General features: G+C 54.1%; 6 protein-coding genes across 6 annotated transcripts; 5 read left to right on the plus strand and 1 right to left on the minus strand.

The window, feature by feature from the left end:
- Positions 1 to 54: 54 nt before the first annotated feature.
- Positions 55 to 995, plus strand: F5144DRAFT_497876 (isopropylmalate isomerase large subunit; the record flags this gene model as incomplete). The annotated part of the gene is made up of 4 exons (XM_066786231.1): positions 55 to 148; positions 217 to 248; positions 312 to 386; positions 441 to 995. The coding sequence occupies 4 exons, from the start codon at positions 55 to 57 to the stop codon at positions 993 to 995; spliced, it is 756 nt and encodes a 251-aa protein (XP_066639240.1).
- Positions 996 to 1,048: 53 nt separating this feature from the next.
- On the plus strand, positions 1,049 to 2,884 carry F5144DRAFT_580648 (uncharacterized protein). Its single transcript, XM_066789389.1, has one exon. It carries the CDS (start codon positions 1,359 to 1,361, stop codon positions 2,631 to 2,633), a length of 1,275 nt encoding a protein of 424 aa, XP_066639241.1. The 5' UTR covers positions 1,049 to 1,358; the 3' UTR covers positions 2,634 to 2,884.
- Positions 2,885 to 3,374: 490 nt separating this feature from the next.
- F5144DRAFT_496345 (major facilitator superfamily domain-containing protein) lies at positions 3,375 to 4,760 on the plus strand (the record flags this gene model as incomplete). The annotated part of the gene is made up of 2 exons (XM_066786146.1): positions 3,375 to 3,546; positions 3,604 to 4,760. The coding sequence occupies 2 exons, from the start codon at positions 3,375 to 3,377 to the stop codon at positions 4,758 to 4,760; spliced, it is 1,329 nt and encodes a 442-aa protein (XP_066639242.1).
- A 247-nt stretch (positions 4,761 to 5,007) lies between these two features.
- Positions 5,008 to 6,581, minus strand: F5144DRAFT_655817 (uncharacterized protein; the record flags this gene model as incomplete). The annotated part of the gene is made up of 3 exons (XM_066793138.1): positions 5,008 to 6,110; positions 6,194 to 6,355; positions 6,420 to 6,581. The coding sequence occupies 3 exons, from the start codon at positions 6,579 to 6,581 to the stop codon at positions 5,418 to 5,420; spliced, it is 1,017 nt and encodes a 338-aa protein (XP_066639243.1). The 3' UTR covers positions 5,008 to 5,417.
- A 109-nt stretch (positions 6,582 to 6,690) lies between these two features.
- On the plus strand, positions 6,691 to 9,181 carry F5144DRAFT_580653 (cytochrome P450). Its single transcript, XM_066789390.1, has 2 exons — positions 6,691 to 7,511; positions 7,570 to 9,181. Exons 1-2 carry the CDS (start codon positions 7,052 to 7,054, stop codon positions 8,697 to 8,699), a joined length of 1,590 nt encoding a protein of 529 aa, XP_066639244.1. The 5' UTR covers positions 6,691 to 7,051; the 3' UTR covers positions 8,700 to 9,181.
- Positions 9,182 to 10,245: 1,064 nt separating this feature from the next.
- On the plus strand, positions 10,246 to 12,679 carry F5144DRAFT_497587 (uncharacterized protein; the record flags this gene model as incomplete). Its single annotated transcript, XM_066786215.1, has 5 exons — positions 10,246 to 10,423; positions 10,499 to 10,712; positions 10,789 to 11,227; positions 11,639 to 11,731; positions 11,846 to 12,679. The coding sequence occupies 5 exons, from the start codon at positions 10,246 to 10,248 to the stop codon at positions 12,677 to 12,679; spliced, it is 1,758 nt and encodes a 585-aa protein (XP_066639245.1).
- Positions 12,680 to 12,759: the final 80 nt, after the last annotated feature.

The raw sequence follows: 12,759 nt of genomic DNA on the forward strand, positions 1-12,759 counted from the left end.
GTAGCGTATCCTTCGAGTCGGAGAGCGGGTCACAAGCATTCTGTCGTACATACAATGTCCGTGCCAAAGCCGAGAACTCTTTACCAGAAGCTGTTTGACGAACATGTCGCCGTGTGGAAGGACAATGGAGCCGCACTCCTCTACATCGGTGCGGAACAACCACTTGTCTGGTGATACGGATTGCTTACGTCGTCGTAATACTAACTGAGGTTACAGATCGCCATCTCATTCATGAAGTTTCCTCTCCGGTATGAAGGTTCTCCATCCCAGAGGTACGCCTTAGCCAAAGACTAACCTGGTGATATCAATAGCAAGCATTTGCCGGGCTGAAGGCCCAAGGCCGGCCTGTGAGGCGTCCAGACTTGACTTTGGCAACCTGTGATCATGTGGGTTCAGACGGAGCTGTGACAGAATGACATGGTGGCTTATTCTGTTTGCAGAATGTCCCAACGACACCTCGTCCAAGGGTGATGAAAGTGGCCCAGGCAAAGCTCCAGGTTGAGACACTCGCCCGCAATGTCAAGATGCACCAAATCCCGTACCTGGGCCTAAACTCAACATCGCAGGGGATTGTCCACGTAATCGGCCCTGAGCTCGGCTTCACCCTGCCGGGCACAACCGTGGTGTGCGGGGATAGTCACACGTCAACCCACGGCGCTTTTGGTTGTCTGGCATTTGGAATTGGAACAAGTGAAGTCGAGCATGTACTCGCGACGCAAACCGTTTCAACAACAAAATGGAAAAGCATTCTCGTGTGGGTGCAGGGGACGTTAGCTGAGGGCGTCGGGTCAAAGGATCTGATGCTCTACATTATAGGAGAAATAGGTGAGGCCATCCATACGTGTCCCGTGGCACTTTGTCTCATATCAAACGTTTGGATAGGAACCGCCGCAGGTACTGGAGCAGCAATCGAATTCGCCGGGCCCACGATCAAGGCTTTGACGATGGAGGCCCGCATGTCTCTTTGCAACATGGTATGCTTCTCACCTCCGTAAATACCAGCGATTTAAGCATACAAGGCAAAACCCTAACTTTCACTCCCCTCGCAGGCCATTGAGGCTGGCGCTCGTGCGGGTTTGGTGGCCCCAGATGAGACTACATTTGAATACCTCAAAGGACGACCATTGGTCCCAAGCGGTGACAGCTGGGATGCCGCGGTTGCATACTGGAAGACACTGAAATCCGACGCGGACGCCACATTCGATCGCCAGTTCAAAATTGACGCGGCTAAGGTGGCCCCCATTGTATCCTGGGGTACATCCCCAGAACAGGTCGCGCCCATAACGAGCCGTGTTCCGAGCCCGGACGATTTCCAGGACCAGTCCAAGGCGGATAACTGCCGACGCGCACTTGAGTACATGGGCTTGGAGCCAGGGACTAGAATGACAGACATCGTCGTGGATAAGATCTTTATCGGTTCCTGCACAAACTCGCGACTTTCGGACCTGCGCGCCGCGGCAGGCATTCTCCGAGGCCGAAGAATCGCGGCCAACATCAAAGCCGCATATGTTGTCCCCGGGTCCGGGATCGTTAAACAGCAAGCGGAGAGCGAGGGCCTAGACCGCATCTTTAGGGAGGCAGGTTTTGAGTGGCGAGAAGCCGGCTGCAGTATGTGTGTTGGACTGAACGAAGATCAACTTGAGGCGTATGAGCGCTCGGCAAGCACTAGCAACCGGAACTTTGAGAACCGACAGGGTACGGCGGGCCGCACACACCTCATGTCCCCAGTGATGGCCGCTGTCGCCGCCATTGAAGGCAAGCTTGGCGATGTTCGCAAGTACTTGGCCGCCGGCGCGGGATTGGGGGACGAGGAGCCGTCGATCCTACCGCACTATCCTGAGACCATCGAACCGGAAGAAACGAGCAGTAGCCACGCCGAAAAAGAGGACGACGGGGTTGTTGAGGATGATACCATCGCGGCTGGTCCATTTACGTCGGTGAAAGGGCTTGTGGCTCCCCTAGACCGAGCCAACGTCGACACGGATTGCATCTTGCCAAAGCAATTCTGTACCACCATCCTCCGCCGTGGACTGCGCGACGGGTTGTTCTACAACCTCCGCTGGCGTCCGGATGGTTCGTTGGACCAGGCGTTTGTACTCAACCGACAACCCTACAATAGCAACCGGTCGCGGGTCCTGCTCAGCACAGGACCCAACTTTGGTTGTGGCAGCTCACGCGAGCATGCGGTATGGGCACTGCTGGACTTTGGCATTCAGGTCGTCCTGGCCTCATCATTTGGTGACATCTTTTACGGCAATTCCTTCAAAAATGGGCTACTTCCAGCCATCGTGGACCAGGAAGACATACCCGTGCTGCTTGCGGAAGCAGAGGCGGGCCGGGAAATTGAGGTGGTCTTGTCAACCCAGCAAATCCTCAACGCGTCAGGGGACGAAATTGCCAAGTTCAGTGTTGACAAGGGCCCGAAGGAGATGCTGCTCGCGGGTGTCGACGAGATTGGCTTGAGCCTAAGATGTTCCGATGACATCGGCGTGTATGAGAAGGAGAGGGAAGAAGCATTACCATGGCTGGCATCTTCGGTAAATGTTGGTTGGAGCCGCCTCAAACTGCGTAGCGGGCGCATCGCACCACCCAGTATTCGAAGGGATGGGGCCCAAGGAGCGCTTGCTTGGTGATCATTCTCTCCGACACACGCTGGGTCGGCGTTTGCCGGCACGGGCCGATAGGTAACTCGGGGCTTACCCAGTTGGTATTAGTTCCAATGCAACAGTCCAGTCCCCTGCTGGTCCGATCTCTCTTCGTCCGATGTACATACTATGTACAGATGACACAGAAGGTGGCAAATATTAGTTAGTATGTCTGTCCATAATAAATCACTGCCTCCCAAAGCTGACAAACTGAAGTAAAATTAAGGGTTCGAAATAATCCGTCGGGAACAAATTACTTCGTATGCTGTCAAGGAGCCGCTGAGGCCTGACTAGCATCGGATGACGACACGACAGTCATGAAGAGGCGGTCAGCCCCTGGTTACGAGCACAATAAATGACTGGGTCGGGGGTCTCGGTCATCCCGGATCCGCGGGCATTATGGGCCGTGTAAGTAAGTAGAGGACCAGTTCTGCGTCGTTTCAGCTCCTGCCAGGCCACAGGTGTCTTGGAAGAATAATTCGCTGGGAATAATGTGCCCTGCTTATTGTTGCAAAGCTGCCGTTACATTCCTCGGCGGATATGTTGCCCAGCTGCAGGCTGCAGCGCCGCAAACGCGCCCGTTTTTTGTCAAGAGCATCCAACGGGGGACTGAGCCCCTGAGTGGAAGACGGCCAACTCCCCCGTCGCGGCTGCATAATTAATTGCTGCCAGTCCTCTTCTGGGACGAACCAACGCCCCCCTGCCTCCCTCAGTGCCTTCCTGTTCACAATGTCGGAAAAGTCAAATCACGACCAGCAAGGAGCAGGCCTGACCTCGCTGGTAGAGAGCGCACAGGCATCCCACGAGTCGATCAACGCAAAGCCGCCACCGCCAGCAGACCGGGGAAAAGATGCTTATCTCTTTCTCGCTTCATGTTGCGTGTTAGAGGCAGTAGTTTGGGGTGCGTCCCAGTTGTCCATGCTCTAGTCTGTCCAGTGGTCTAACGAGCACCGTGCAGGACTTCCGTTCACTTATGGCGTTTTCAACGACTACTACAGCACCCATGGGCCATTTGATGGCTCTGGCAACCTCGCCATTGTCGGGACATGCTCCCTAGGCATGCTGTATCTCGACCTCCCTCTTGTGTTCGCCCTTGTGCAGGCCTACAAGCAACATATTCGCAGCTTCTGCGCCCTCGGAATCATCATCATGGGACTCGCCCTAGCCATCAGTTCGTTCGCAACAACAGTTACCCATCTTATCCTCACCCAGGGGATTCTCTACGGACTTGGTGGCAGCCTATCATATTCCACGTGTCTCATCCTGCTGTCGGACTGGTATGACAAGCGCAAAGGCATTGCCTTCGGCATCATGCTCGGCGGAACCGGTCTTGGGGGCACCATTCTCCCAATTGTGACAGATAGACTGCTTCAGTCATTCGACTTCCGGACAACTCTGAGGGCGCTAGCGGTGGCCGTCGTAGTGCTGTCTGGAGCCTTCGTCTATTACATGAAGCCACGCGTCGAGCCGGACCGCCGAAGATCGCTGCGCAGCCAGGTTGGAATGCGTTTCATGAAGACAGGCGCGTTTGCCGCTTTGCAGCTGGCGAACACGGTACAAGGTTTAGGCTTCTTTCTACCGACCCTATACCTGCCAATGTATGCCAGATCGATCGGAGCGTCGCAAAGCGTGGGTGCACTCACAGTGGTGGTGTACAACATTGCATCTGTCATCGGTTGCATCTTGATGGGTTTCATCATTGACCGTTGGCATGTGACGACATGCTGTCTGGCATGCGCGGTCGGTTCCAGCTTCAGCATCTTCCTGCTCTGGGGTTTCTCCGGCTCCGTTGCACCTCTGTTCGTCTTTGCCGTCATCTACGGCATCTTTGCGGGTGCCTGGGTGGCTACCTGGTCCGGCATGGTCAAAGCTGTGCAACGGTCCGAGACCACAGCGGACGCCAGCACCGTGCTGGCCTGGATTTCGACTGGTCGCGGCATCGGCAACGTTGTCTCGGGCCCTCTAAGCGAGGCACTGTTGCGCGTTGACCATTGGAAAGGGACTTTGGCGTATGGGTATGGCAGTGGCTACGGTATCCTCATCGTGTTTACGGGCATTACGGCTGCGTTGAGCGGAAGTTGTGTGCTGGGACGCAAACTGGGGTATTTCAAGTGAGCCTCCGGTTGACCACCATGTCCGTCTCCTATGTACGATTGTTTCAACCTTAGCAAGACAGACGATAGAGCCATGATTTGCTACAAGACGGTCGGACCACCATCCCGTGTACGCAATATGAGATCGAACATCCGGAAGAAGGAGTCTCAATCAGGTTTTCAGCTCCAGCTGAAGCCGCCTCCTCTTCCATCAGCCACCTGCACACAAAGCCCAAGCATTCATTTCCCCGCCGCAGTGAGGTAACGTCGTACTCGACTGTTCGTGTTTTTCAGCCGTAGTGTAACTATCGGACCCCGAACGGAAACCGGCTCCCACTGGCAGAGTACCTCCCTAATGCTCATTCCCCACTGCCACCACTACCAACAAGTAACCCATTTGCGTTGGGGGGAGATTACTGATACGACCCTGCATGCGCCATCCAAGGCCACGTTCCCGGTACGTCGTGATGAAAGAGTCACAGCAGGAGTGCAGAAACGGACATTACATTGCATTGCATGATTGCACCATTTTCGTACGGCGACGTTCTAGACCCTGCGCGGAAGTATGGATACTCTAACCACCATACTTTATTCGTGGGAATCCTAACGACCTCTCTTTGTTCCAGCACCCCAATGCTACACTCTCGCCAAGCGAAGGTTGTGTTGCGTGCTGCGCCGCTCACGCCGTGGCAAGAACTTGCTCCAGAGCTGCCTCTTTGGGGTAATGGGTAGCATTGCGGAGGCCCTGGTACTCGAGGGCAGTAAGATGCTCATAAACGGGCTTCGATCCGTTGGCGAGCATCTCGTCAAGTGGGCCCACGCTGGCGTGTCGATCCGCCTTGTTGAAGTAGACAAGGCTCCAGCGTTCAGGGACCAGGTCCCCTTGCACATCCAACGGTCGGTTGACACGGTGAAGCCCCGCACGAATGCCCCCGTTTGTCCAGCGCTGCAGCGTCTCGCCCACAATGACGACAACCTCCTGGTCCGATTCATAAGGCATGGGGATAAAAGTTCCTGGGTTGGCTCGGTCCTCATATTCCAGCCCCGGTGTCACGTCGGGAAACACCAGCGAGATGATGCCGAAGTCGTTATGGGGCCAGATCCGGCTGACATCGCCACGATCGAGCACGGCCTTGTCGACCACTGGGAAGTGGTTAATGCGAATCGTGCTCGCCTCGTTGGTGCAGCGTGAGGTGAACAAGTCCCGGTTATACTGCATCTCCTCCGCGATCAGGGCCAGCAAAACAAGGGTAAGATCTCCGCAGGACATGAAGAAACGCTCCATGGTGTCTTGATAGCCAGGCAGGGCCTCGGCCGACGGCCACTTGTTCGGAAACAGCTTGTCGTTCGGGTGCCCACAGTCAAAGCTCTCCTGCGGCGCAAAAACAGAGGTTAGGTTAGCCAATAGCCACCCCTCGGTCTCGTTTTGCTGCGCCGCCGGTTATTCTCACATACCTTGCTATCACTGAACTTGGGCTCCTTGATCGCCCCGGTGTTACTCTCCAAGTACCATGTCTTCTCCTCTCCCGGCGTGCACCATCCCCTCTGTTGGTTCTGTGTGCGGTCGTTCACAATGGCCAGCTTTTCCTTGAGCGGCAACTTGAAGAATTTCTTGATCTGCGGCGGCTGACGTGAGCTCCTGCGGATACTAGGTACTGAACGCCCGGGGCACCGAACAAACCTGATCGAATGTCTCGGCCACAAGTGGAACCGGGACCGTGTGGTTGATGAGCTTGACGAAGCCGTATGTCTTCAACCCGTCCAGTAGCTTTGCCCTGAACACGGCGAGTTGCTGCTCGTCCCCCCCTGTAAGGGCGGCGGCGTCAATTACCGGGATGGTCATTATAGTTGGTGACGAGTCCGTCGTATTTGTCAGCGTGTGAGAAGAATATTAGGACACAGGCTTCAGTGGCCCCTTGTACTGTTGTAGGAGTTGCTGCTTGAACCAGTCTCGCTCACTTCGAGACCACCCCCATTTTTTAAGCGCGACCAGCGGTCCGTCTTCGGACGTTCTTACGAGCTCTTGGAGTGATGCTCACGTAAGATTGATACGTGAGTCAGCCGAGCCAAAAATGAGTATAATGCTATGTAGAATGACTCTCTAAATCCTTTACTCATGTCATGCTATCAAGGTGATGCTTACCTCAACTTATGAAATTGTTGAGGGCAACAGGATGGTCAAACATCCATGAGCCCTGTGCCCCGGCCTATGCAAGCTAGTCCCACTGTTACATGCAGTATTTGCTGGCAATAAATGCCAACAGCGACACAATTATCATGGTGCAATGACGAAATTTCATCACCGCCTGCAAGATGCTCGTCAATACAACCGTCGCCTTTTTGATCCGGCCCGAGAATCTCAGCCTCGCAGCTGTCCTCGGCGTCATCTATTTCCTGTTACCTTGGGCGATCAACTACGTACAGCTGCGGCGACTCAAGACGCCAAGTGTCGACGTCCCGGTGATAAACCTCCGCGGGGAAGATTTCGATGGGGCTGCCGAGTACTACTTGTACCACTTCAAGGAGATTCTAGAACAAGGGTATGGCAGGTTCAAGGGGTTGTACAATAAAGGTGCTTTTCAAGTATGGGGAATCGACGGTTACATCGTTATCGTCTCTCCTGAGTACCTGGAAGAATTGAACGCACTGGGAACCGACACCTTGGACTTCCACTCGGCTAGTCAGAAACGCATAATCGGCGACTATGAATGGCTTCGCATCGCAGATGAACTTGAGGCGCATACCATTCTTACCGACCTGACCAGGAACATTGGTGAGAAATTCTATCAACCAAAGTTCCTGTAGTATCTGTGTTAACCGCGGATCTCTAGGCAACCTCCTACCCAACATTCACAAGGAAATCGAGCATGCCATTTCAACGGAGTGGCCAAGCTGTCCGGAATGGACTCCAGTCAAGGTCTGGCCGAGCATGTTTCGCACCATGGCCCTCGTCATCTCGTTGATGATAGTGGGCCCGGAGCTCAGCCGTGACGAGTACTGGCTTAATACTATGATTAGCTTCGTCGAGGATGTCTTTGTTGGGGGCTGGCAACTCAAGAAGCACTCGCTGTTTATGCGGCCCATTATGGCGCGCGGTCTTGTCCCTGGAATCCGGCGCGTATGGCAGCACCAGGAAAACGCGCGCAGGCTTATCGTTCCCATGATCTCACGACGCCGTGCCGAGAAGGCTCGAGCTGAAGCCGCGGGTGAGAAGTACGTGAAGCCGCAGGACATGGTGTACTGGCTGTCGGAGGGGGCGGCAAAAACAGTCCCGCCGCGGAGCGACGCTAATGTGGCCGAGCTGTGCCTCATGATGAACTTCGCGGCCCTGCATGCCGCCACCGTCACACTGACCAACATTGTGTTTGACCTGGCCGCCAGACCCGAGTATATTGCTCCCCTGAGGGATGAATACTCGACAGCCAAGGCTAGATATGGCGGGTTCACGGAGAAGCAGGCCATTCTGGTCAACAGCCTTAGCAGGCTTGACTCCTTCATGAAGGAGTCACAACGTATGAACCCAGGCACACTGACGACGTTCTCGCGGCTTGTGCGCCGTGACGTACAGCTGTCATCGGGTCTCGTACTGCCAGCTGGGACACATATTCTAGCGCCAGCAGCGATGATCTCACTCGATGGCAATGTCTACAAAGATCCCTTGCAGTTTCAGGGGTTTCGATTCCACGACCAACGCATTGCCGACGAGGATAGCATGTATGCGAAGCAATTCACGACCACATCCCCACAGCAGATGCACTTTGGCTATGGCCGCCAAGCCTGCCCTGGCCGCTTTTTTGCGAGCGCTGTCATCAAGTGCATCACGATGCATATTTTGGAGACGTTTGATCTCAAGCTCGTCGACCAGGCGGCCGGCCGGCCGAAGAACGCCCTAAAAGGTGCCATGAACATGCCGAGTGAGACCGCTGAGATCATGATGGTTCAACGGGGAAGTGGGAAATAAAAGGGGCTTGGTACATAGGTAGCTTCAGAACTTATAATGGTCTCTCTCAATTGGTTCCTCAAAAGCACTCCTGGGCCCCTGATAATCGTGATGAATAGACATGATCACGCTATTTTACTCTACGTCTGCCCCTCTCTTGTCCGGTGAGGGCAAATAGCGGCTTTCCTTTCTTGGATCGCGTGTCAGCTGGAACTTTCTCCAATCCTGCCACAGCTTGAGCCCGGGTTCATGGACGAATGGATCGTGAAGTTCTCCATAGGTAGCCGGCGCCATGGCGCCCAGTGGCCAGAACAAGCCGGACTCCAAATAAAGACCGGATCTACCGGCCGAACCATGACTGTATGAACGAGAGGCAAATCATTCCTGGCCATGGATCGTCTCGTTTCTAATGTTCGATCGCATTCTCTTCACTTTGGCTCAAGTCCCCACTGCTGGAACTTCTCGGCATCTTTCGGGGCGTGGCTTCTCGTCTAGAAGGCGATTAATTACCGGGCAATTATGCCTCGCATGTCGCTCGTAGGTACCGCATCTTCCTTTGTTAAACCCCCAAATATGTAAATCCAACCCCAATCAGCCGCGCCGGGCCGAGGGGAGAGGGAAATACCGTTGTTTTTCGATATCCTGAATGATCCACGCCGGCAAACGCAATCCCGCACTATCAATTCTTTTAGTGGTCAAAGAAACATTAACTTTCACCTCGGTCCACTTGTAGTGTCGTAGACTTGCCCGGAATTGGAGGCAGTGGAGGCAACATGACGGAGGCACGTGGGAGCCTCAAGATCCTGCCTATCACCTTCGCCCAGAGTGCCAACTGTTGTGTCCCTTGGCTTCGGAACTCTAACGTGCCGAGTTTGCTGAGCTCGAAGCATCTGCATCGGGAAGCTGGCGCGGGCAGCTGGACGGATAAGTCATTCCCGCCGGAAGAGTGGGCAGCCGAATGTCTAGCTTCAAGATGAAAGCCGTTTTAGGGAATGAGCGACAAGACTAAGTAAGCTATTCAGTTTCGGGAAATGGCTGTTTTCCGAACACAACCTGATACCAATAATCAAGCAAACCTCCTCTCCACACTCTTGGTGATTCGATGGCCTGAGTGGGATCGGGCACTTCGTACACGTCGACGGTCTCTGCCTCGGGGCGGAATTCCAAGTATTCGTACCTAACATCCAATTGTGGCAGAATCTTGGAAATCGTGTTTGCTTCATTAGTTGCGTAGTCAATCGCCGGCGCCAGCCTGATTGAGCCGTCAGGGAGGAATGGGGCATGGTCATCCACATCGCCGAGACGTCATCCCAGACGTTAGGTCAGGAGACACCTCTAGCAATGTTCCGAGAGGAGGCTTGTAGCGGCGAAAAGAACGCTAGTCGGGTTCCTGTCTGTCGACGGAAGTACCTCGGAGAGCATTGACGGACTTGTGTTAGCCTGCCTCTCTTCAGTATCCTACGTATATATCTCATGCTGCCCTCCTCGCCACAAGATACTTGCATCCCTCACTGTGCCCCCTGGATCTGCCCAATATCCAACACGATCACACGCTCTTCCATCCACGATGCGCTTTGCCGGCGTTGCCTTGGCGTTTTCCGCCATCGTTGCCAATGTTGCTGCTCAACGGCCTTCAGACATATCGATTTGCGACTATTACACAACCGCGCTGCTCAAAAATAACACAGCTGACAACCAATACAATCTCTTGGTTGCGTTAGTCAACACGGTAGTCATCGGAAACTGTAAGCTTTTGCTTACGGCTCAACTTCAAGCTTGTCGTTTATTGCCATCTAACCAGTTATCCATGTCTCACGTAGATACCCAGCCGAACGTTGGCATAACTGTACCCGGAATCCTTGCCGAAGGGATTTACAATGGCACAAACATCAACCTGTTACCGTATTTCGACGGGACGCTCAACAGCACCAACCGCGGCGGCAGTTCAGGGAAGTCGGTCAACTTTCTCGATGGCGGAGGGGCCACCCCATTGAAACAGAACAAGGCTGCCGATGACGAGAACTCTAAGCAATAGTGCGGCCTCATCTCAAACTATTTTATGTTCCTTGGTCTAGAGAACTGATTTGCTAATACGATGCTCATTGTACAGCAAGCTTCTTACCCACCTGTACCAGTTCTTTGGCACCCTTCTCGGCTGCTCCATGCAGGGGATGCCCGCCTTTCCCGCCTACCAGGGCAACCCATCCATGTTCAAAGTTCACAAGTTCATGAACCTGAAGCCGGCTGAGCTAGGCTATTTTGTCCAGCAGGTTGCCCTGGCTGGCGCCTCTTTCGGTGTGGCCAAGGATGACCTTGAGGGCGTCGGTATGGCCTTGGAACAGCTGTTCGGTCTTCGCTGTGCCCCCCCCATGGAGGTCGTGAAGAGTCAAGGCGCCCAGCTGCAAGCGATTTGCATCGACCAAAGCTGCCCACTCGCACAAAACGCCGTCTGCAGCAAGTACGACGCCCCAGATAACGCCACCCCGGCCGGCACCTCAACGTCGACCACGCCCGCGAGCTCTGCTACAAGCGCGGTAGCCACGGGAGGTGTGGCCGCCACAGAACTTGGCATGGGGGCCGTTGTCGTTGGCTTTGTGGCACTGCTGTTGTGATACGGTGAGACCTCAAACAAAACAGGCTCTAATCACATACTTCCACGGACATGACCAGGACCGAGCTTGGATGCTAAGTAATTATAAGTACTTATACTAGTTAGATAGCCGATGAATTCCTCAATGACAATTAAGCACATTTTCATTCCAGTTGTGGTGATGTCTGAGTCGTGATATGTTGCATGTTGGCTTTTCTTTGGAGGTTGAGGTTGTTCTCGGCTGGGCCGCTTATTGGCCTCAGCCCTGCTTTGGGATGGGCCTCTTACAGGCCTCGGCCGTCTCATTTGATCCTACTTTGTCTATTTTCGTTCTGACATATGGAAACACGAGCTCAAAACAGGGGCTTAGCTGCGCCACCAACAATGGCTGCGTGAGAAACCGCGCCTGTTGGGGGCTGGCCATCAAACAACAAAACGGCGCCTCATTGATGCCAAAAACACTGTTTTATAAAGGATCAAGTATTCTCACATCCGCCGTTCCCCCCCGCCTTCCCCTATCCCTCACCCCCTCGACCGATTCATTGCACTAGGCACCTACACAATGGGCAGCTCCCAGTCGTCTCCAGCACCAGCCCTCGCTGAGCGTGGCCCCCATGGCTTGCCAATGCGTTTCGTTGTCCGCGGTGCCGGGCGCGGTTTCAAGCTCTGCGGCGAAGACGCCAAAGCCCCCATCTATTACATCCAGAAACAACACGCACTCTTCTCCAAGCACGAACGCCTCATTTTACATACCTCGGGCCACAAGAAGGACAAGTCCCCTCCTCTTATCTCCATCAAAAAAGGCGTTCTCGGTACAGCGCCCGTCGGCGGCAAAAACAGCAAATTCCACGTTCCCAACTTTGAGAGTTACAACATTGAGCTACACAATAGCAACCAGAACAACGTCGTTGAGATGAAGTACGAAGGCCGCAAGGGACTGGCAAAAGACAAATACGCCTTTACCCTTTTCTGCAACGGGCGCAGAGAAACCTTCCGCTGGTACGAGGCGGATAGACTGAATTGCTCTGAGGTGAGGGAGATCCATAAGCGCCAAAAGCCCATCGTAAAGACGGGTATGCCTAAGGATACAAAGAAGAAGAGAATCGGGACCCTGATTACGGGTAGCTATCTGATCAGGGTCACCGATGGCGCTCCACAGTGTCCAGGCAATCCCAACGCTGTGCTGGGTTGGGACGAGAAAGGTAGAGAAATTGTTGCTAGCTATGCCAGGGGCGGCAGTGGGTTTATTGGTGGGACCAAGATGTTCTTCCAGTTTTGGGGCAGTGCGGCCAAGGGGCAGTTCGGAGAGGACTTCACCCGCATTGCGGCCATTAGCGGGACGGCTTTGTGGAGGGAGCAGATTGCTGAGCAGCAGGCTGCGCAACAACGGAACCAGAACCTGAATCGGTAGATGAAGGACTAGTGTCTTGTTTGTTAAGACTAATTACAGTGTTGTTTGGAGCGATAAAATAGCTTTTCTCAGTTTCAGAT

Source organism: Chaetomium tenue (assembly GCF_020726465.1).
Source record: "Chaetomium tenue strain MPI-SDFR-AT-0079 chromosome Unknown F5144scaffold_6, whole genome shotgun sequence".
Taxonomy (NCBI): Eukaryota; Fungi; Ascomycota; class Sordariomycetes; order Sordariales; family Chaetomiaceae; genus Chaetomium; species Chaetomium tenue.